Raw genomic sequence first — 24,343 nt, 5'->3', positions numbered from 1 at the left:
CAGCTTCAGTGAAGAAAGTTCTAGAAAAAGCTGAAGTGAAACTGACGGTTAACAAAATGAAAAGCGTCCACTGCAGCGACCGTCTGTGTGTTTCATTCTGCATTTATTCTTTTGCTTTTTAAAGAACTTATTTTTACATTGCACTCAAAGTAATCCTGCTCAACAAAATAGAGCAACTTCAAGGTCCAAAAAAATTGCACTATATTTCTTCACGTCAAGCTACATGCATATGCAAGTAGGGGTGAGGTGGGCCACGAGTTTGAGACTGCTGCTTTAGAGCACAGGTGTCGGACTCTAGGCCTCGAGGGCCGATGTCCTGCAGGTTTTAGATGTGTCCTTGATCCAACGCAGCTGATTAAAATCGCTAAATTACCTCCTCAACATGCCTTGGGGTTCTCCAGAAGCCTGTTAATGAACTAATCATTTGATTTAGGCGTGTTGACCCAGGGTGAGATCTAAAACCTGCAGGACACCGGCCCTAGAGGCCTGGAGTCCGACACCCCTGCTCTAGAGAGTGCACAGGTGCAGGTTTGCAGTGGTTGAAAACTCATCTCTAGACAAAAAGCTCCACAAAAAGACACAATCTGGTTCTAAATGAAGAACTATCCCTCATCAGTCTGTGTGTAAACATCTTCGCGATCCTCTGCCTCCATCTCCCCACAACCACCCTCTGCATCAGACCTTCTCCATCAACATTCTCAAAGCAAACATCCATCTGCGAAGCTCTGCTCACTGATCGTCACCTCTCTTCTTTATATTGTTGCAGGTCTGGTGTGTGTCTGTATCTATTTTAGGCCTTTTGGCAGCTTCGAACAAATTTAAACAAACTTCAGCAATCTGTTTCCCTCAGTACTGCACTTTTCTTACCTGCTATCAATTATTTTTACAGCCTGTGGGCCACAGATATAATTGATAGCATTTAGGTTTGGAGGGACTTGTAAGCAAGGGGATTTAGGGACTCAAAACAAATTAGATTTGACATAACTTTCCATTACGACATCCTAAAGAAGTGTGGCGTTCATGTGACTTTAGCCTAAAGCTGAAACAAAACCAAATGACGTAAAACAATGAAGCACAGAAGTCATCTCTGGTGCTAAAGCTCTCCATGTTTTAGAATCTGGATCTTCTTTCCATATCTAAAGCGTTGTCCAAAATATGTTTTTTTTTTCCAGCATCGTCTTTCTTTGCCAAGCATGTGCACGCACGACGAATTCGAGTCAGTTTTTTGTTTCTCTCAATGAACTTAAACAGTAATGCAGCAGACATACAGCAGAGCTGGAAACACAAAGCTCAAAGTCAAATCTGCCTCATGGGCTTTCACAGAGTGTGTAACAAACAATATCCTCTATTCTTAGTGCTTCAGCATGGACAGGAACCAATGTAGATTACTGGGCTTACTGGAAACATGGATGTAAGTTGCAACATCAACTGGCTGGCAAAGGGATAAAAGATGTCCGGTGCAGAATCGTCTGACATAAAACAATGAAGCATAGAAAAGAAAGAATGCACAGTGAGTAATGCAGACACTAGGAGATGATTCGCTGTAGTTGGTGTCTTTAGATACAGTTAGGTTTCCCCCCCACTGTGGCTGTGACTTTTGGGGAACTACAGAAAAAAAGCTTTGGATGAAGAGAGAAAAAAAAAAGACAAGAACGGGGTAATATATTCAAAAGATTCCATTTAATTTGTGGATATGAAATTGGGAAGCAGTTTACAACCTTATCTCAACATGCAGTGACCATTAAAAAAAACAAAAAAAACAAAAAACACATCATAAAGATAGTGGAAGGATACGATGAGACCAAGCTGGCGTGTGTGTTCACAGTGATTAAATCAAAATGAGTCGAGCAGTCGTGTGAAGAGCTGCGATCTCACACCAAACAATGCAGCTCAAAAACACAGTGTACACAGAAGATGGACGTAGTAAATGACTTGTTCTGTGGGTGGAGAAGAACCGCTGGCAGCGAGTGACACTTGTGAGACATTTTCGTAAACCTTGTGCCAAAACTAAAGGCATCCAAATGCGTTTGCAGCCATGTGTGGAACATTTAATGCAAATATTTGATCGGTTGTGGTTTAAGGTGACACGGCTGACTTGGTGCTGTAGAAAACATGAGCGGTGATTTATAGAAGACCTTCCAGACTCCGCCTTAAATAAATGAACAATAAGGTAACAAAGACTTGCTCCATCATCACACTGTAACCACAGAGATATCATGTGGTTCAAGAGCTGAGCTCAGTTTGTGTTCAGGCCACAAAATGACCCGTTACTGTTGTGTTGAATTTTTCTTTATTAAAGATTTTTAAGCTCTGGAAAGCCGCCTGATGAGTCGCTCACTAAAGCCGAATGCTTTCTTCAGTCCGGTCTGTTCGCTTCGTGGCTTGTAACATGAGAGGTTCTCTTCTGCGATGGATAAAATTCACAGCCTCATTTTCACATTTCTGCTCCGATGTCTGTTATTGTTTTTTAGAACTTGTTCTGATGATTTGTTTTCTTTCACTTGTTTCTGATATTTTTCTGCCACCAGAATGTGCACAAAACCACAAAAGCCTCTGTATAACGGCCGCACTGTTATATTGGCCGTTGTCTCCTTGCCAAACATCGGACAACAAAAGTGACGTCACAGCTTCGGTGTCGATTCAGACCATGACTACACTGTCGGTGAGCTGATACCAAATGTCTCAGTCTAATCCATCCCCCCAACATGTCACATCTGGTTTCAAGACAGCAAGACCATGGGTGATGTCACAGCGCCTACACCAATCTTTTATTTATATATATATATAGTCTACTGTACTTCAGTAAGAAGCAGATGCATCCCACAGATTCTGTCCGCCATGATTTATGTCCCTCTGACATCAATCCATCTTCGAACATTGGTTCTCAGACGCTTCGATCTGATGGTGTTGGCGAGAACGCTCCACTCGATGCTTCACTAACCAACTGGTCACATCACATCCACCTTTTACACACACACACACACACACACACACACACACACACACACACACACACACACACACACACGGTGGCTCTGACAGCGGAAATAAAAAGTACAAGAGGAAGACAGCAGTGACATTGAAATAATAAGTGTCCACGTGTAAAAATCAGGTTTATACAGATAGCTCTGCAGAGCTGATGTTCCAGCTGTGGTGTCCACATGTCTTTATACACGCTGCTGGCATAGGAAAAAAATTGGTGTGACGTCTCTGTTGAGTGCGCTCCAGTAAAGGAAACTCATCCACGGCAGAGGAAACGCTGTACCATTTGCAGAGAAATCATTTCAACAGATCTGCCTCTCGTACCGAGCCTGAGCGGAGCAGCGTGTCCGAGAAGATTATGGTTACTGAAGCTCTCTGGTCCACTTTGGTACCTAACTCATTCTGCTGTGGAGTTATTTACACCCAAAACAAATCTAAAATTTGCACAACATTACAGAATCTGTAGAAAATACTGCAGAAGCTTAAATTGTTCTTTTAAAAAGTCGCTCAATGGCACAAAAAAGTCCTCATCTTTTCGTTCTTCGGGTCCTCTTTGCGTGCGGAGATCGTCGATCGTCGCCTTTTCTAGATGCTTTCAAAGCAAATGGAACAATATTGAACACAGAGTCGTTTTACTTTGCTATGCTGTAAAAAGGTAATTTAACTATATAAAAACTCCAAAAGAACTGTACAAAACAAAAGCATCGGGCACAAGTCTGCTCATCTTTCATGTGATAAGGCACGATTTCAAATGTGCATTCCTCGTGAAAAGTGTCCGCCAGCCTTTAGTGTCGTTGCTTTAATGGATTAGTAGAAGAAGAAGTGCCACCCACTGCTTTCACACGTAAGCACCCAACGCTGCGTGAAACTCTGTGAGACACTGGACCAGCTGCTGAAACTTGGGCCTCTCCTCGGGGTCCAAGGCCCAGCAACAAGCCATCACTGCAAACCTGCAACACAGAGAAGGATCGGGTCAAAGTTCACAGAGGAGTCATGTCTGAAAACACCTCACAGATCATTTGAAAATTGGGCCTCCCAGCTTAGACTGGCACTGCCTAAACCTAAACAAGCAGATATCCTGGGAAAGTGTAATGCGTCCATTCGCTGACCTTTCCAACTTTTAAAAAAGTGGAAAATCTTTGAATCAACAGCTATGGAAAAAAAAGAAGGAGAAATTCATGTCCAGGAACACAAATGAATACATGCTGTGACATCATGGGGGTGCTCTTGAAGCTCCGTAAGTGTAAATAAAATGAAAGTGAATAAATTGTTATTTTTATAAGAGAAAAACTGGATTTAAAGGCAGCGTTCGTCTAGTATTATACTGCAACTGCTGTATTGTCTTGAACCAGGAGCTGCCTGTGCAGTGCTGATAGAAATGCGTGAGATATAATTACCTCTATCAGCGCACGGCCTCGATTACATAAGCTCTAGTATTGTGGTAAAGGAAGCCATCGCCTCAACATCTATTGTATTTGCAAAGAAACAGTTTTTTGATGACTTAAAAGATTTCAGGTAATCAGATCCTGAGTTTCCTTTAATCATCGAGAATTGCACATTTCTGTGGGGATTTGACACGAGTTTGTTTTCTTTAAATGCCTCTGCGCTGGGATGGCGGCGCTCCGAGGAATTAGTGTAAAAGTAATATCCGAGGAGCACCTGGAGGGAGTTTCATCAAATCTGCACTCATCAATTAATTGGAACTTGGTGGTTAAAAGCCAAACTTAAGAAGACACTTATAAACACACTGGTTATGGCAACATTTAAGACAAATGATCAAGTCCACACAGTCACCGGTGAAAAATTAAATGCCATAACACAGGAACCAAAGGGAAGAGCGTTACTGTATTTCACATTTAGTCAGATCCTGATGTAGTGAAGTAATCTCTGATGCTAAAGCTCTCCATGTTTTAGAATCTGCATCTTCTTTCCATATCTAAAGCACTGTCTGATAACTGCTCGGCTCCATGTGATTTTTTAGCATTGTCTTTCTTTGCCAAGCATGTGCACGCATGACGAATTTGAGTCTGTTTTTCGTTTCTCTCAATGAACTTAAACAGTAATGCAGCAGACATACAGCAGAGCTGGAACAACAAAGCTCAACAAAGTCAAGATAAATGTGTGTTTATCAAAAATCTGCCTCATGGGCTTTCAGTCTGTGCCGCAAACAATATCCTCTATTCTTAGTACTTCAGCACGGACAGGAACCAATGTAGATTACTGGACTTAATGGAAACATGCATGTAAGTTGCAATGTCAACTGGTTGGCAAAAGGATAAAAGGTGTCAAATCTGTCAAATCCAGCCAGTCTTTTTGTTTTCTTTCATCAAAATACCCCAGATTTTGACATGCTTTAATACTGATCTTGTGTGGACTCTTTTTGATGAATGTGGAGGATGACCTTCTTCTCTCTTTTCTGTTTTCAGAGATTGTTGGGAATGGAAAGTATAACTTTTGCAGGTTTAAGTACACCCCGAAGACAGAAATACCACGAGAATTTGTCAGGCATGGCACAAACACATTTCTGCTTCTCCCAAGTCAGCTTCCAGCAAGTGTTAATTTTCACCAAACACTAAATATCCATGCACTGCCAGGGCTGCTTTGAGCTTCCTCACCACAAACCTGTTTTGGGGGATCAGATGGTAAATACTACTGCAGTGATGCCAGAAAATTAAACCAGTGGGACAACATTGCCTCTTCTTCTTGACAGCCTGATGGAGTTAAACTTTGCATCAATCAAAGCTAGTAGCAGCTGAACAGTTTGATTCGACTCAGGTCCTCAAACAATATGTCAACTAGCAGCTCATTTATTGTGCCGACAGTCTCCAATAACAAGCTTCACTGCAGCTGAAAATGCACTCTTCACTGCAGACTTACAGATGTGACAAATTAAAGGAAAAGCCAGTATGAAAACAGTCTTCCAGTGGAAGATATTCACTTATTTGGTGCTCAAATAAAATAAACAGAATGGCGCTTTATTGTCAATGTACTGTGCAGAAGGGTTAGGGTCAGGAATAAACAGCAAACAGAACAGATATACAGCCAAGGGTAATATATACAAACTAGAGGAATATATACAAAACAACAGAAAGGCACACATTGCAGAGGAAAGTGTTTGGAAACAGTGCAAAAGGACTTGGTCTGCGTTTCGAGTATTCGCATCAAAGGTGATGACCTTTACTGAACTTTGCACTGATCTGCAGTGACGCTTCCCTTTAAAATGAAAAAGAGAAACACTCTTTTCCACTGTCTGTGGACAGTGATGATTTGCCACGCTTTCCAGAATATTGTTGCACCGTTACCAGTCTGTTGTGGAAAAACATTGTGGGGTTTTTTCTTTCTCTTAAAAATTATGAAACACTTTAACTGTAAACAACTACTGCTTTAAAGTAGGCAAACTGACCTTTTGACCTTTTAGTGTTAAGATGACAACATTCACTGAGTCATCTGGTCTCAGATTTGTGCTGAAAAGCTAGCGCATACATTTATTACTTCTAGGTTGCACTGCTCTCAGCCTACAGTAATATGGAGTTCTTGAGGCGATCAAGTGGCACTATATACATGAAACTAGAGCTGGGCGATAGAACGATAACGATATGTATCGCGATATAACTTTTTCTCGATAGAAAAATTAAACTATCGCGATAGACCTCGCCGCTCTTGTCCTCTTAAAAAAAAAAAAAAGAAAAAGAAAAAAAAAGAACAGCCAATCCAAATTACGTAGCGCAGAGCCGAACCAATCACAGCCGCAGCGTCACGTCACGTGACTTGTTACGTACAGCACAAGTGCCAAGCCGCACATGTGTATTTGTTTGGGAAGCAGCCAGCCACCGCGCGTAATGGAGGAAATGAGTGTGCCGACTAGAAAAATCAACCGAGCGTGACCGAAGAGAAAACAGATGATGGTTCCAATGCCGGAGAGATTGTCGAACGGAAGAGCCATAGAAGTTCCGTAGTGTGAAGGTATTTCGGCTATTTCAAGTCTGACAAAAAACAGAGTAGCGTGCACTGTAAATTGTGCCGAAAGCAAGTCTGGAAATACAATAAACTGGTGCATGCGCTACGTCCACACGTACCCGGGTATTTTTGAAAACGCAGATTTTTCTATGCGTTTGCACCTTTCGTCCACACGTAAACGGCGTTTTTGGTCACTGAAAACGAAGATTTTTGAAAACTCAGTTTTTGCATTTACGTGTGGACTAGAAAAACGGAGAAAACGCAGCGTCAAAGGTGTGCGCATTTTTTGGTAAATGGCCTGCATTTGTATAGCGCTTTTCTAGTCCCTAAGGACCCCAAAGCGCTTCACACTACATTCAGTCATTCACCCATTCACACACACATTCACACACTGGCGATGGCAAGCTACATTGTAGCCACAGCTGCCCTGGGGCGCACTGACAGAGGCGAGGCTGCCGGACACTGGCGCCACCGGGCCCTCTGACCACCACCAGTAGGCAAACATGGGGTTAGTATCTTGCCCAAGGATATTTGGCATGCCGCCAGGAGGCAGCCTGGGATCGAACCGCTGACCTTCAGGTTAGTGGGTGACCTGCTCTGCCACCTGAGCTACAGCCACCCCGTCACACTGTGCGCCACGTTATTGTTTCGGTGAAATGAATTTCTACAATACTGTTAATTCTACTCTCTGCAGTGTTTAAATGCTTACATATACACACAGTTACTGTCCCTCCACACATACGACTCGGTTCTGCTTCTATGCCCCAGCTTTGTTTACTTTTTCCCACCGAGGCTTCTAGACTTCTGATTGGCCAACATTTCTGCACGGTTAGGAATCTAGCGCCACCTGCTGCTTTGGCATGTTCATAGCAGCGTTTTCCTTCATTTCTGCCTTTATGTGTGGACGGGATTATTTTTTAAAACGAAAACGGAAAATCTCCGTTTTCAAAAATACCCGTGTACGTGTGGACGTAGCCTCAGTCTCTGACTGGAAGCGCTAATTCGTCATTCGGCTTTTGTCAGACTAAAGTAACTGTTAAAACTGTTTGAAAAGCTCAGCTATACAACAAGGAGAGATTGAGAATTTCCTTTTAGTTCTCAGTTTATTTGATATTGACAAAAGTTAGTCAGTTTTGTCTGTTCTTCTGTAAAACAAACTAAGATTTATTTTTAGAATTAATATTTTGTTTCTAAGTGGAATTGACAATTTAGTCTGTTTTGTTTGTTCTATTTTGAAACTTAAACGCTTTAGCGGCTGCCTTTTGTGTAGTTTGCAATATTTGCCTTTATTTATCTGAAAAAGTCTCATGTTCCTTAAGTACATCTACCCTGTTGAACTTATTATGGGAAATAAATATTTAAATCAAAACAAGCTGCTGATTATTTCACATTTTACTTGTGAGCAACGGCACATTTAAATCTTACAAATATAGTTATTTGGCTTATATCGTGATAGATATCGTTATCGCCTGAAATGAAAAAAACATATCGTGATATGAAAAAAATCTTATATCGCCCAGCTCTACATGAAACTTAATTGAGTTGCTTCTTGTTACACTTTCGAGGTGGGAAAAAAAGGCTAAATCATCTTGTAATGAGAAGGCTATACTGATGAACTGCTACTTACAATCATAAAAAACATCATCCTTGACTTGTTGTCATTGCAGATCAGAAAATTGTGGGATTAGAGTAATAATCCTACAGAAACCAAACCTGGCCACACTGATCTATACCTTACCCAGCGGATACCAGTGGACTTAGTGTTGCTGTGGTTCTGTATATCATTAATGTCTGTAAACTGTCGACAAATAGGACAAGAAAAGGAAGGACGACTCAAAAAACTAGCTCCAACTCTTACCAAAGTCAAATAAACAAGTGAAAATACAGAGTATGTGTGGTGGTGGTGGGGGGCAACTTACAGCTCATCTGGACAGTTGATTGGTTGTGCTATTCTGTACCCGTCTTTTAGGTAAGCAGACATCTCGAAAGGGTCAATGTCGACGTAGGGGGTCTGCCCCAGAGTCATCAGCTCCCACAGCGTCACTCCAAAAGCCCACTGTGAACACACAAATTCTCTGAATAACCCTGAGACCAGTGCTTAGCATTCATTCACAGCACTTTACAAAAAATACAAGCTTTTAATGTGTTTTCATCAAACAGGGCGAACATAACCAGAGGGTGGAAAAGTAGCGTTCCCACTTGTTGTACTTGTATTCAAATACACGACGTTCCAAATGAACAATGTGAGGAAATTATGTCAAGAAATGTATTTGGAATATAAATCACTGCTGCCAGTTTTTGTTGAGAGTGAAAGTGTAAGCAGTTATTATCAGGGTTCAAACTGCCTGCGAGTGTTCACTCTGACCTCTGAACAGAGAAAAGATGAATTACTCGAATCATATTTAAGATGCTTCCAGTAGGTTTTGACCTTGAAGTTGTTTGTTTAAACTCTGGAAGCCATAATATCTAAAATAAAACTGACATTGACAGACAGAATAGCCCAGAAAGCATTGAGTTTCTGCTGTGTTAGTACACCCCGAGCCTTAATGGGGTGACACAGGACCTTTAAAAGGAAGTGCAAGGACTGTTTAGGAACTAAGAGCAAGGTGGGCTCTTCAGAGGGGGGGTTGGGACAATAAAACAAAAACGTGTTCTACGGTAAACCACCCTGTTCCCACATCAGTGAATAAGCCACTGCCAACATTCCCAGTAAAGCTTAAACATGCCAATAGGAACGCTCCCATCCTGTGTCGCTTGCTATCTGATTTGTGTACCTGCTGATGTAAGGGCACAATACATTCGTGTGCGTAACAGCAACACACTCAAGATGCTATACAGCTCCAGGTACTTGTATGGACTTGCACTGGGAGGCTGTTAATGCCAGGCCTCTGTTAAATCTAAGTGCCATGATTGCCATGGAGCGGTGTGACCATAACAGGAATGTGGAGGGGGTGGGGACACGTCTGGCTCGTGTCTCAGTGGTGTCTCTGAGGATCTGTTAGGCAGACTTCCCGACTGCCTCCGTCGCACCCGGTCTTCTATCCTGGAACAGGAAAGCGAGAAGAGCCACAGACACGCCTTTCCCTTTGACACCTTGACCAAGTGTCTAAGAATGGCTTGCACACAATCGGTGCCATTTCCCGGATCGCCTTAACCGCATCATGTCTACTGGAAACATACTCGCATTTAGAAACCTCAGAGAGACAGGAAAGGTCGCTTCTGCTATTGTTTTGTTGACAACGAATCACAGTTACAGCGTTGCCTTGTTAAGCAACAGCAAGCAAACAAAGCAAAAATGAAGCCCAAGAGGGCGCAACAAAATAATCCTAAATGGTTGACAACACAGTGGCTGTGTCCATCATTTATATACAGTCTATGGAAGTAAACTGCATATCTGGTAGTTCTTACCACATCACTTGCACTGGAAAAGTCATTGTTGAGCAGGCTTTCCAGGGCCATCCAGCGGACAGGCCGGTTCTCATTATCCCCCAGACAGTGGTAATCCATGGGAAAGAGATCTCGGGCGAGGGCATTGTCTGTAATCTTCACCTGCATGTTGTCGTCAATGCTGTCGGTGGAGGGAAAGCACGGCCTTTATTTTTGACAAATTAAATTCCAAACCAAATCACCTGAAAGCTACTGAGGACAGCGTGACAACAGCTAGAGTCAGGTCGCTGAAAACTTACACGCAGTTCCTAGCGGCGAGGTCTTTGTGTATGACCTCTCTGCGAGCCAAGTAGCTCATTCCACATGCAATCTGGATGGCCATGTAAACCAGGTCCTGCTGAGAGATTGCCTGAAAGGAAATGGGGGAGAGAGGGCGACAATGTGCAGTTGAGAGACTGACAGGAAAAAGTAAAGACTGAGAGAGGACACCTGGTGACTTCTGTGTAAAATTGTTCTAGTTTTCTTTGGAACGGGACAATGTGGGCGAAATATGGGCATTACATACACCACGACTATTTTTTCTCTATAAATTCAACTGCAAGGAGACTGGAAAAACAAGACCTGACATGACTTGTTTAAATGCAACCTTTAAAATTTCAAAGATATATACGTGCCCCTCAAGTGTAACAACTTTGGTGACCTCTAAACTCTTATTTCAGTGTCAACATCGAGTATAATAAGATAATTAGCACACGTCAGCATGCCGAGGAGAAAAAGACAGGTGTTATTTTTTTGTGATAAAGGGGTAAACTAAGGCTACATCCACATTAATCTCTGTCTAGACTCAACAGTTTCAGAAATATTTCTTCATCTATATACCTACCTCATGCAACAAGATCATTCATGTACACTGTGTAAACACAGCAGAATGTTGCGGTAGCTCAGTGGAAAACACTGCTGCCCCTCAACAAGAGGGTCCTGGGTTCAAACTCTAAGAGTGTGCTTCAATGTGGAGTTTGTTGATTTTCTTGCCATCAAAAAATAAAATAATATAAAAAACCTAAATGCTCCCTAAATGTCATTAAATCTGAGAAAAGCTCCCACCTTACCAAAGAAGTAGCAAATTTTTTTGCACAGTATTTTTTAGAATAGCTCAAGAAGCCATTCAAAATTGTAGTTAATTGAGTTAAAGGGCTTGAAGTGCACAGAGGTGGGTTTTTGTGCTTTTTAATTCGTGTTCTTAAGTAGAGGAGATAACCAAATGCATTTTTCAAAGCCAAAAAACCAAAACACCCACACAACACATTTAAGCATTGCTAAACACTGCAAGTGCCACAATCGACATGACACAGTCTGTTCGTTTGGTGAACACCAATATCACCATCATGACCAAAAGCAACATTTACGAGTGTTAAAATATGACTAAATCAGAAAATTATTTTGACACACAAGGGATCATGGCTACAAGATGACAAAATGTAGGCAAAAAGGCAACCTGTCATATGCTGGTATCAGCCTTGAAAGTTTACCCAAAATGCACTGCTAGAAGTTTATTTTTCCAGTGAATTATCTGAAACAAGATCAAACCTCCAGAGCACCCATACTTCTTTCTCTTCCTTTGATTGACTTTATTGAAACTATGATAAATCCCTTATTGTTACACTTAAAGTTCATTACAGGGAAAAAGAAAAAGAAAAAACCCTGATTGTAAAAAGCACAACTGTAAGTGTTCTGTTTACATTTCTATTACTTTGAGCGTCTGAATCACTAATTTGATGCTGCATTCAAAAATCTAGTAAAGTGAGAGCCTTTATCTAACAAAAAAAGAATTCATATTATGTTGGTAAAGTTTTGCAGTCCTTCATTAAATAGACTACAAATGGCTGTATTTTTCTCATGTACCATTGTGATATCCTTAACCGTAAAAATGATTTTTTAAAACATATGGTTTTATTTTATTATAATTTCTCACTTTTTAATAACAACACTGTCATGTTTTTGCAGTGAACCATGGCTAACACACAGAACAGCAAGATTTACTGCTGCAAAAGCCCTGAGGCAAATACTTAAAGCTCAAAGTGATGATGGAAATATCTGAAACATGTCTCACCTACAATTAAGATGTTAGTTTGAAACTGAAGCATGGATGTAACAAAGGAGAACACCCTAAACATACGGACTTCACTGTCATTTATTGCTGATCAAAGTATTATGGAGTAGCTTTAGAATATCAGTCACAGATAAAGTAAAAATATAGATATGAGAGAAACGGTTTACTTAGATAAAAGTTAGACGTGACCGCACTTGGTCATTTTAGCCGTTTGGCTGCTTAAGGGTTAACACTGCTCTGAGGATTTAATCTGATGTGACGCAGAAACTCTTTTACTCAGAGGTTTAACCGAGTCTTGCATTAAAGAAATGAGTCTGCTTTGTCTGTGGAGCTGTTGAAGGGCTTACTGACAATAGCTCTAAGTCAGCAGGTGTGTCAGAGAAAAGACACTCGACCGCTAACGAAGTGAGGCTGCTCCTGTAACAAACATCCCGGAGAGCTGAAAAGACAACACTGAGCTCTTTAAGTAACAGCTCCAAATAATTGTGTGTATGGTTCAATTCTCTTGCATCTGGTCTGATTTATTCAGCACAATCCCCGGCTTGGATGTAAACACTGGAAATGGACTTTGTTGTCTTATCTGACAGTTGATACTGTGATGCAGGCAAAATTAACGCTTGGGACTATACCGAAAAACAAAGACTTGGGCAACCAGTGAACAAAGATTAGAAGACTTTAAGTCAACCGCTCAAGCGAAACGGCTACATGTGCAGCTGCTATGAGACATTCAAACTGTGCAGAATACATCTCAGCTGTCGGTGAAAGAAAAATGTCTAAGAACAAGGTCAACGCTCCAAACCTCCTCCCTCCCTCCCTCACTCCACAGTCACACCTTTTAAACCAGATGTTCGCTTGCAGAATGAATGTTGTGCTCTCGGAGCATTTCCCCGCGAGTTTCATCTAAGCTGGCCTGATACTGAGCTGATTTATAGCTCAGCGTTTATTGCAACACCTCCAACTTAATGACTAAGTCTTTGTCTCCCGTAGCCGCCAAAGGTACGTATTGAAGCTGCCGAGAAGGAAGGTGCTGATGTGTGCCTGAAAAAGGCATTTGATTATTGTAAATGTGTGGCAAGCTTCATCTTGTGATCGCAAAGCATTTTTCTGCATCTGTATTTTGCAGCTGATTGATTGGTTGGATCTGCTGTGGCTTTTCTCCAAGCGCATGAAAGCCTCCCTGGGGTTAACTGTACAAAAGCCCGATTGTCTCCACGGAGTGAGTTACAAACCTCTGCCCTGAGCACCGGCTTCATCACTGTATCAACAGACCTCTTAATAACAGTGTAAACAGTAGTTACTGTAGGTGTTACTCGCCACTGATTGCTGCAAACACAAAATGTTCTTTCATGCTTGACACTACGATGGAATCTGACTTCTCTTTCAATCTGGGGGATTTATTTTAATGGCTTAATAAAGGTTAAAGAGGAGCCACGCATATTCTGACGCATTTATTCTAATGGTTTTACACGCAACCTGCTCTGAGAACAGGTTCATAAAATCTCGACTTAAATTTGGTCATCTCTAGGTCAGGGGTGCTTTCATTGTCAAGGAGTTAAATCTTTTCTCTCCCTTTATTTCCCATGGGTTGTGAGCCTAGCCATAGCAACCATCCATTTACAAATGAGATAAAGTCACATGATGTCATTTATATGCGACACAACACCATAATGGAGGCCATCAAAGCGATGGTATTCCTGCTGAACTGTATCTGCTCCTTGTTTCCCTCATTGCCAGGTCTGATACTGGTCATGGAGTCATTTTCATGACTCAATCAATGCCTCCCTGACCAATCAGTGGCAAACAGTCTGTTGATGTCACATGTTCGGCTTGACTCAGCTTGCTTAGAACCCGAGCAGAGTAGGTACTAAAAGCACCTGGTAACGGGTTCTAGCGTCTAATGGAAAACGCTAACAATGAATAGAGTCAAATCAAGCAGATTTGGTGCTACTGGTAAAAAGGTTTAAGGTGATCATGGAGGTTTTGTCCTCAGCGTTAGCTGCGTGTGTCTACATGCTGCATTGATGTATCACTTTTGCCGTCAGGACCCCTTCACTTCGAAAGGTCCTGCCTGAAGAAAAAGCAGTTTGCAACTGCCTTCAAGTCACATATTTTTATAAATGTGCATTTATGTGATGTATCTGTGTGTTTTCTGCAATTCTTTTGTGTACTTTCCCAATTATAACCGCTGACAATTTGTTTTCCTTAATGCAATATTTTCCTGGTTTTTTTTTTATTCTTCCATAAATGTATCCAGTTTTATTTTTGACTCTGATATGCAGCTTTGAATTTAACATCCTTATTTTGCTTGTATGTCAAAATATTTCGTTCAAATGAGATTGACATATATACCGTACATAGATATCTCTATATAGACAGATGTATCTCTAAATCTCTGTATCTATCTATACACACACACACACACACACACACACACACACACACACACACACACACACACACACACAGCTTGATCATAGCTGAAAACCAAGCACTCATCACCAGACATGACCTTCCAGAAGAAATTTGGTTTGAGACAAAAGTTGCTTGAGTAGTACGGAGCAGGTGGTTGGAACCGTCAAAACAAGACAGATGTGCCCGAAGAGATCCAGGCATGGCCGAGAACATGACTTTTAATGGTGGGGGGTTTAATATTGCTTTTGATTATAGTTTGTCTGCTGAGCTGAAGCCTCACCTGTGGGTTGTTAGCCTCAGCTAACTTGCACTGCCGCAAGAACTGCTTCAGATTACCCCAAGCCATGAAAGGCAGCAGCACCATGGGCTTCTCTCCATCCTCTGTGCACACGTGGCTTATGGGAAGCAGATTTCTTAAAAGAAAAGAGAAAGCAACCAACTGAGGAAACAGGACCTGAGTGTACCAGATCATCATTTCTGCTCATGTACACGTCTACTGCACATTAAAGGAAGAGTAAAGGACATTATCATGCAAAACACCAAAGAGGAACTGTCAGCAAATATGACAGAGCTGATGTCATGCAGAGGAAAGAGGAAGGCGTGGGACATCGTGACGACAATCTTTTCCACACAAGTACACTGCTGTAAGGCTGCTGTAAATTTCGGGTAAAATCTGCCGAAGAAATGCTGCTTTGCACCCGTTTTGCTAATTTCCTGTTCCGTGCATTTATTCTTAGCTACTGCTTTTATATAATATTTCGTATATGAATTCAAAAATAATCCTTGTTCGTCTTCACTGGGCCTTGCTGCAGTCCTTAGTCTATGCTCTGCCTGAAAGAAAAAGACTGTTTAGGGATCTAACCCATCTTGTTAAACAAACCTTCTGATTGGCCGCTTCTCTTAAGCACAACCTTTGGTCGTTGGGGCTTCTGTATCCTTAACATCATCACATAAACGGTTTGTGCCTTCACTGACGTCATAAAGATCAGTGGGGAAAAACTGGAATCGAGTGTTTAGCTTTTGGCTTTTATATGAAAAAGGTCAAGTTTGAGCTGAACATCCACTACTGGAAGAAGATATATTTGAAGAACAATTTTATTTTAGAATTTTTTAAAATTCTCATGAAGTCTTAAGACAAAACACAAAGCTAACAACAAATTGATTTCACAAACGGCCATTCCCTAAAAACAATCAATGATGACTTTTGGGCCATAAAACTGTGTCAAGAATATAAAAATCACATATATCAGACACTCAGATACCCTGTTTGCCAATCTTCCACCATTTTATCAGTATGTACAAGAAAACAAAAAAGAAAAGGTCTCCTTTAAAATAAATTCAGAGCCTTTCAGACAATATTTTATTACAAATGTCACAAAGACTGACTTCGATTCACACTCCTTATTAAGGTATCAGCCCTGTTTGCAAACATGTGGTGTTCTTTCATCAATGTTTAAATTGACTCTTAAGAGACGACCACAGAAGCAAGGCTGGCATGCTATGCTCAAGCGTCAACAAGACATCCAACCGGTGACGTAAGACACGAACCATGCTGGTGTTGTAAGCTTGCATTTCTAAAGAAACTGTAATTAAAAAACTGATGAAAAACTCTAAAGGGACGGTAACTGTATGACAGCAGCTATGATTCCTTATATGATGCCGAGCAATAGGTTCTTTTTTCTTTTTTCCCCTCATGTGCATCAACAGGATGCCTGAATATTTAATATTCTCTAAAGGCCCAGCTATGTGTATATGTGGCAAGATTTACCTGTGATGAAGGCCACGAAGTTTGCAACTTTCAGTCAACATCATCGTCACCTGCACCTCAGAAGCATGATCTGAAAAATTTTATTGGACACAAAAAAAACAAACATTTAAATTAAAAACAACAAACTTGGAGCAATGAGCGTCTGTTGGTGCCATGTGGCGTTTGATTTTTATCATTTCATTGCAGTTTCTCTGCCAGCAGTCATTTGTAGTGGGAAACTTCAGGGGAAAACTAACTTGAGCCAGTTTTTAATCTGCGCTTGCAGCTTTGCCATCGTCTGGAACTTATGGAAAGCAGTATTGTTCCCCTCCCAAAAGGCGAATGAGGAGGAAGTAAAGAGTTTAACAAAGCCAAAACTGGCATGAAGACATTGTTCGCCGAGTGGTATCCACCCCTCACTGAGTAAACATGAGAGAATAGAGAGGTCAAAAGGCAACTGGCAGAGAAAGCAGACACATGCTGCTAACAAAGAACCTGACAGTCCTGCATACGGGAGCTGCTTCGCTGGCATGCAACCCGCAGCGTGAGTAAGACTTATTATTCATTTACTGTCAAATTCGTGTGTCTGTTTATTGGATTGAAACCCATATAGGGTCATCGGATGAAGCTAGCAGTGAAGTACCTACTGTTTCTGAGAGACAGTGTTTGGGTAACAATCATCGGTGCTCATCCGCAGGGCATAAAAAACTCCAAACCGCAGCCTGACGTATTGGTTATGTTTCAGTTCGCCGATGTTTGTCATCCCACCCACATCTTCAGTGTTACAGTCATGTTTCAGTTCAGTGATGGAATCGCAGCGCTCACTCATGCCACAAATCCACTGTTATACAACACTGTGCGAAAATCTACAGCCACTTTTTATTTGTATTTTGCTTCCAAGGAGAGGAACCTTGTTGAAATTATTAAGGTGGTCTTGAGCAATAGCTCTCCAAATTTTCTGAAGGTCTTTAAAAAAAAAGTTTTTCTTTGGACATTGGTTCATTTTTCACTCACTTTCACTCCTCAATGACTGAAACATAAAATATGCACTTAAATCAATGGACCAACCACTGTTGTGTTTCTATATAACAGTTAAAGTAGCAAAGAACCGCCTGTACATTTCATTGTATGGCAGAGGACCCCACGCAGCACTGGCAATGAATCTAACCGGACCACATAAAAGCCAAATGACCTGGCCTCCAAACTCCCCAGATCCTGATTGGATCAAGCATCCGTGAAATGTCCCACAGCCGACTGTTTGTAGGAAAGAGATGTTTGGTAGCCATCATGTAGAACAGTAACCATCATTATTTTCCCCCATTTTAAAGCCTAATCAACTTTCATTCTAGGCCGGTCGAGGACTTAATAAGGATAAAACTTAAATTAAATCACAATTCACATAAAATTAAATCCTGGTACTAAACTATGCATCTCTGCTCCTTCAATCTGATTCTCATCTCCCAGTGTGACCCATGGAATTAAATACACTTTCCAGTATTAAAAAGGTGGTTTTAATGTTTTAGTTGAAGGTAGCAGGACTCGCAGTGTGAGAATGTCACTTCTTTTATCAATAGAAAATAAAAATGTAAAAACAAATGATCAGATTATATTATTGCAGTGGTATATATTCTAATGATATTACTCTGATGTACTGTTTGGGGGGTAGAAAAGAAATATTTCCACTGATCTGCTGCGTGTCCACACAGATTTGGAGACTACAGTGCATCTGAGCGTGCTCCCCCTCAGTAACCTCATTCCTCTGAATAACCCTGAACATACTGGGTAAAGTTACTTATTGACAAGATGACAGGGATAAACCAGAGTGGTCAGTATTTTCATTTCTTTTACAATATGTTTACTTAAGCTGGAACAGGGAGCATACCTTTCACGGTCTTCACAAAGACCTGCTTCTCCTTACTGGGGTCCTTTTCATCCAGCAGCACGCCGTGGAAGATGCGGCCAAAAGTGCCTGTCAAAGACAAAACACAGGTTTTTAATCAGAGGAAAGGGGTAAAAGAAAGAAAGCCAGGGGCGACTGTTTCAAAGATTGAAATGTCACCTCACTCAGAGGCTATCATGCCTGGCTGATTAGTGAACAGAGGCAGACACGCTTCTGCTTAAAATGCCTTGTTGCTAAATGGGATGAGGCAGTTTTGGCTGCTTTTCACTAAGGCGATACAAAGCAACAGCAATTCAGTCTAGCTCAGAGGAGCTTTCATCACTCAGACCAACTGAGAAAAGCTTACGATGTGGAAAGGCCAAGTGAGCGTGTTCATCATCTCCTTTGTCTAAACTGTCACCCTGTAGCTCCAGGACTTTTCTGAGCTAAAATGGCATTTAAGCACATAAACCATCAACATAAACGTAGAAAAAAACTGAGCCTCAGGGCCAACTATGCCTTGTGTTTCAACAGGAAAGTAGTCGAAGCTTAACAACAGGGTTAGTGTCTCTCTCCCGCCTTCTTCGTCAAGCCTGTCGGGACCTGCTGGCTCCCAAAAAACACAACTGCACTCCAAGTTCACCCCTCTGAGACGTGACCTTCTGTGTCTTTGTTGTTTAAACTCAAATCTTATTATGAATACATTTTATATCATTTTGTTTGCACATCAGCCGAATACCAGCAGTTAGAAAGTGTGTTTCCTTGCTGGAGAAAACTGATAATACAGAACAGAGCAGAGCTCTAAACCTTGAAAAGTTTTTTTGCTTTACTTTGCAAAAGTAATGGAAATATTGACACAAAGTCATCATGTCACCACAGAGGGAAATGGGTATTATAACACTAACAGCTGCACATTTCATTTGCCTGACTTCTGGCTTGTAGTGACCGCTCACCAGTGTATGGGAATAGTGCGATCGGCCACTACTTCCATATGAAGGCAACGTGCTACACGTGTGCTGTACTTGCTGAGCGCAGAGGGAACACGGAGTGTGAATTTTGACATGTTGGCTGTAGTCGCACTTCCTGTACCACAGCATGACTGTGCCTGGCTTTAGGACTTCATAGCAGGAACTGCACTGCTTGTGAGCGAAAAATGTTGCAATCCTACACACGTTAATGTGACAGAACATTTCCCAGATATTAAACTGGTAGCTGTGCAAAGCATCAAATCTTATTATGAATACATTTTATATCATTTTGTTTGCACATCAGCCGAATACCAGCAGTTAGAAAGTGTTTCCTTGCTGGAGAAAACTGATAATACAGAACAGAGCAGAGCTCTAAACCTTGAAAAGTTTTTTTGCTTTACTTTGTGTCAATATTTCCATTACTTTTGCAAAGTCATCATGTCACCACAGAGGGAAATGGGTATTATAACACTAACAGCTGCACATTTCATTTGCCTGACTTCTGGCTTGCTGTGGCGCGTCTTATGGGAATAGTGCGATCGGCCACTACTTCCATATGAAGGCAACGTGCTACACGTGTGCTGTACTTGCTGAGCGCAGAGGGAACACGGAGTGTGAATTTTGACATGTTGGCTGTAGTCGCACTTCCTGTACCACAGCATGACTGTGCCTGGCTTTAGGACTTCATAGCAGGAACTGCACTGCTTGTGAGCGAAAAATGTTGCAATCCTACACACGTTAATGTGACAGAACATTTCCCAGATATTAAACTGGTAGCTGTGCAAAGCATGCACAACACCACTTGCTGGGAATTCTGTGCTGATGTTTGATTGCATCTTGTGACGGAGGCCAATGTACAACTATTACCCATCATTGATAAAATCATGAGCACCCTTCTGCACCACTTACTGGATTCCCCCCCCCCCTTTATTTATTTTTTTTAGCAAATGTCTACTTTTATACATCTGAGGGGTTAATCTTTCCTAAAGATGAGATCATCACAACAAATCCACTCCAGCTTCAGTAAGATCAATGCCAAATTAGAGGTAACACTCTTGACAAATGTCTGTAAACATCTGGGATCAATATAATCCCAGTTTGTTTTTACAATTACGTTATTACTGCAAGTTTACATACATGAGTCAACTTCAGGCCCACAATCTAATACTAGAGTGCATGAATAGTTTATAAAGGCAGCAAGTAATCTCCATCTCCATCTCTCTTTCCACTAGTTCCTGTTCTCTGAAGAAACTCCAAAACCTCTCAAAGGTTCTCCTCTCCAGTCCTAACAGTTTGTTACTTTATGAGCTCTTTGGAAAACCATATTATTTGTTATTTGTTACTAGGAGAAACATTTTTCAATCTTTGTAAAATATTTCATTATTTCTTTTAGACACGAGGCTTTTTATTGTGAGCACAACCTCTTTAAAGTAAAACTAGTGTATCAGAGAAAGAGTGGTGCTTCTGTTACATTGTAAACAGAAGCAGAGACTAAACCACTGAAGGCTGTCAAGCAGCATTTAAAAACACAACACCCACATTTTCTTCTCCATTGTGTTGTATGCACCTTTGGGTAAATGTTACATCATTCACTCTAAGCCCCAGTGTGGGCCAATATCCAGAAAACGAATCACAGTTTTGTCAGTACCTTTACTCCATGACAAAGCTGAATAGTCTCCAAAGCGAGGAGCACAGATCGAGCCAAACCAAAGCCCTGACATTTAGCTTTGATGAGGCCAAAGAGAAAAAGACTGAGAAAATTCAGTGTCTAAGGCTCTCTGTTAGAAAATCATATGCCTGAGCAGGAATGAACTTTTACTATTTTGACGTTCTTGGCAACTTTTTATTGATACTGATCTGATGAGGCATGCTTGTACTCCACAACAGGAAAAATAAACCACATTCATGAAGCCTATTGTCAGTATTATGCTCACAATACGCTACAAATAAACATGGGATTTCTCAATAACATTTGTATAATTTTGATGGTTAATTTAAACATCTTTTTACATTCTTTTATGACTTCTATGCCTGTGATTTGAGACTGCAAGGTAGAGTTACAGTATGCAGCAAAACAGCAGGTGTGACCCTGCATGACCTTCCTCACCTGTGCAAGGTTAGGACTTTAAAGAAGGCCAAACCCATCCTGGGTGACCCTTTACATTCCTCATCAAAGGAGTTTAAGTTGCCGCTGACAGACTCACAAATTCGTTTGTCCCAACTCAGTCCACTATGTTTTTAATTTTGCTTTCTTTAATAAAGACATCCTTCAATTATATCACTGAACTTTAAATTTTGCCACAAATTATATTTATATACAAATTGTGTATTTTACCATATCGTCAGTGCCCATGGACTCCCATGTTTAAAGATCTCACTTTACAGGAGAAATAAACAAGCTGATGAGTGCTGACTTTACGCAAGTGGCCAACGTCATTGCCAATATTCACTCTTGTACACGGTGTGCCTACAGCACCAAAACACTAACTGAAGTTGATCCACTCTCCTCCAGCTGGCAGTCGCTGCAGGCTGCCTCAACATGTTACATAGTTACACTTCTGTGGAGGTGTAAGTCGGGTTAGGGCGTAAGATACGGTGTAGGGTTTCCGAAGTGTTACAGTGCTGATTTAAATCCCACACTGAGGGCATGGTTTCACAACACAGGCAACTGTAGCCAATTAGTGTCTGCTAGGCCTCAAAGTCAGTTTGCTAAATAATCTATTAGTGTGAGGTGTGACTATCTGTGTCTGTGAAACATGTGTTTTGGCTTCTGTTTATTTAAACGTTTCTAAGTCATTATTTTATTCGTGTTTAGAGAAATCTACTTATAAATATTTAAAACAATAACAAGTGTTAATATCACCTTTCAGACTCAGCTGAGCAGCAGGAAATACACAGATGGGTAGTTAAAATTCATCCGAGTCCATTTTTGTAACAAGCTTCCTGACTATTCCCGATAGTGGCAGGAATATTCATAACTACTGTTGCTAAAATCCCATTGGTTTCTAAAGGTGTGCTGATGTATCCTGGCAGGCTTCAACCACACAAAACCTTTTCAAACAACTTAACTGCCAACAGCAGATAAACTATTTCTAAGGCCTTTAGAACCAGACATATTTCAACTAGAAATGTTCAAATACTAAAAGTGAAAGCATGGGTTTTTTTGCAGAAACATTATTTCCTAAAATTAAGGAGTAATTCCAATTACAAATAAAAGCCTAATTATTGTTTCTACTAGCACTTCTCCCTTTAGGTTATGCTAGCACCATGTAATTTGTAATTTAAGCTTAAATCTCAACTCAGTCTGTTAAAGCAATCTTTTAATTTTTTTTTTTAACATTTAGTCTTTTCCTTTTTCTCTCTGTTCATGTTCTTTATATAGAAAACCCCGAACATGTAGAAAACGTGCATGCTGAAAAGTTAAATGAACAAATGATGCTGAACGAAGCATAACAAGATTATTCATGACTGCAGGACTGAAGTTTCATTTCATGCGTATATAGACTGGATCGCGCAAATCACTCGAGTCTCCCTGGAAATGTCACTAAAAGGCAAAACACCGGGGCATAGGCCTAAAATACTGGGAAGGGAAATACCTTCATGTAAGACGTCTCGTAGTGTAACTCGGTCCCTTGAGATTGCAATATCTTTAACTTTAGCTTTGGCCTCCATCAGAGTCACACTCCTCAGGTCATTCTTCTCTATGCGCAGAGATGGGTAACCTGTAAAGACACAAAAAATAAATAAATTAACACATTTCATTCATTCATGAAACCTGCTGTGTATGCATTATGTGCTGCTGGGACAGTTCAGTTTGTCTTCTCCAACAACCTTTTAAGGCCATGGATGTGACAAGTTAATGCAAAGTTTGTTTGTTTTTAGGTCAGGAGCAAAACTCATTTAAATAGGCTGTAAACACATTCCTAATTAGATCTGAAATTTTTTTTATTACTGTTTTAATCTGTAAAGAAATATTAGTACATTCTGAAAATCAGTGTTGAACAGCTTGAGATGTCCTAATAAATGTCTAATGTCAACCTTATGTCTCAGTTTTTCCCAGATTTGTTGGGTTTTTCAGTGAGTTTATTGCTTCAAAATAAAAAAAACCCCCAAAAAACCTTAAAATGTGACATTTTTGAATCCAAACATCAACCATTAATTAATTAAACAATCTGTCTAGGCATCTGCTTTGCACCAATACCTAAATTGCACTGATATACCCAGACTAGCAGTGTATTTTATTTAACAAACCAACAGTTAATTTACTGTAACTTGCATCCTTTGTGGGGCCTACTGGAGGGCCAGTTTTGGCCCCTGGGCCACATATTTGACACCTGTGGTCTTAATTTCATTTGCAGAAGCATCGAAATACCAAAGGATGAATAACAGCTTGAGTACGATGACTTCATTGTAATTTCTCGTTGATCAAAGTACACAATCACCAAAATAATGTGATGCTACAACATGATGTATGCAGGTCCTTCTGCTGGTTTTACAGTCCTCTCCTCACACAACAGCCTGTGTCCTGGTATCCCTTCCACTCTTGTCACACTGTGATGCGAGATGCAGCAAGCTCTCTTATCTGCATATATATGTTTGGCATCCTGGAGGCATCCTTTTTTCCATTGCTTCTGTGAAATCAGACCAGAGGGAGCAGCCGTTTGTGCTCGCTATGTGCTAAAACCATTCCTTTCTTGTTTTTTTTGAGGGTCGTCTTGCAGTGGGTTCTCCCGTTTCCACTTCGATTTGCACAAAAGCAGGTGAAATGGATTCACAATGGTAAAATGGTAAAATAAGACAAACTGCAATACATATTTTCTATAGAAACAAAGTAAAATTTGGTTTATAAGAAGTAAGAGATGATCTTTGTTTAAACATATTTAAAAAAAAAAAAAAAAAAA

The 24,343-nt window shown here is 40.8% G+C and overlaps 1 protein-coding gene across 3 annotated transcripts in view; it reads right to left on the bottom strand.

The window, feature by feature from the left end:
* Positions 1–1,661: 1,661 nt before the first annotated feature.
* ryk (receptor like tyrosine kinase) overlaps positions 1,662–24,343 on the bottom strand; it is a 51,872-nt gene continuing 29,190 nt past the window's right edge. For all 3 annotated transcript variants that reach the window (XM_005919748.3, XM_005919746.3, XM_005919747.3), the window contains 8 exons: positions 23,039–23,164; positions 18,478–18,564; positions 16,617–16,686; positions 15,129–15,261; positions 10,626–10,735; positions 10,348–10,507; positions 8,859–8,995; positions 1,662–3,932 (listed from right to left, as the gene is read on the bottom strand). In XM_005919748.3, the coding sequence (XP_005919810.1) occupies positions 3,821–3,932; positions 8,859–8,995; positions 10,348–10,507; positions 10,626–10,735; positions 15,129–15,261; positions 16,617–16,686; positions 18,478–18,564; positions 23,039–23,164 (935 nt within the window). In that variant the 3' untranslated portion in view covers positions 1,662–3,820. The remainder of the gene's footprint in view (positions 3,933–8,858; positions 8,996–10,347; positions 10,508–10,625; positions 10,736–15,128; positions 15,262–16,616; positions 16,687–18,477; positions 18,565–23,038; positions 23,165–24,343) is intronic.

Source organism: Haplochromis burtoni, unplaced genomic scaffold, assembly GCF_018398535.1.
Source record: "Haplochromis burtoni strain Fernald_Lab_line unplaced genomic scaffold, NCSU_Asbu1 Contig_13, whole genome shotgun sequence".
NCBI lineage: Eukaryota > Metazoa > Chordata > Actinopteri > Cichliformes > Cichlidae > Haplochromis > Haplochromis burtoni.
Note: the sequence above shows the minus strand (reverse complement) of the source record. Positions and strands in the feature narration are given on the sequence as shown.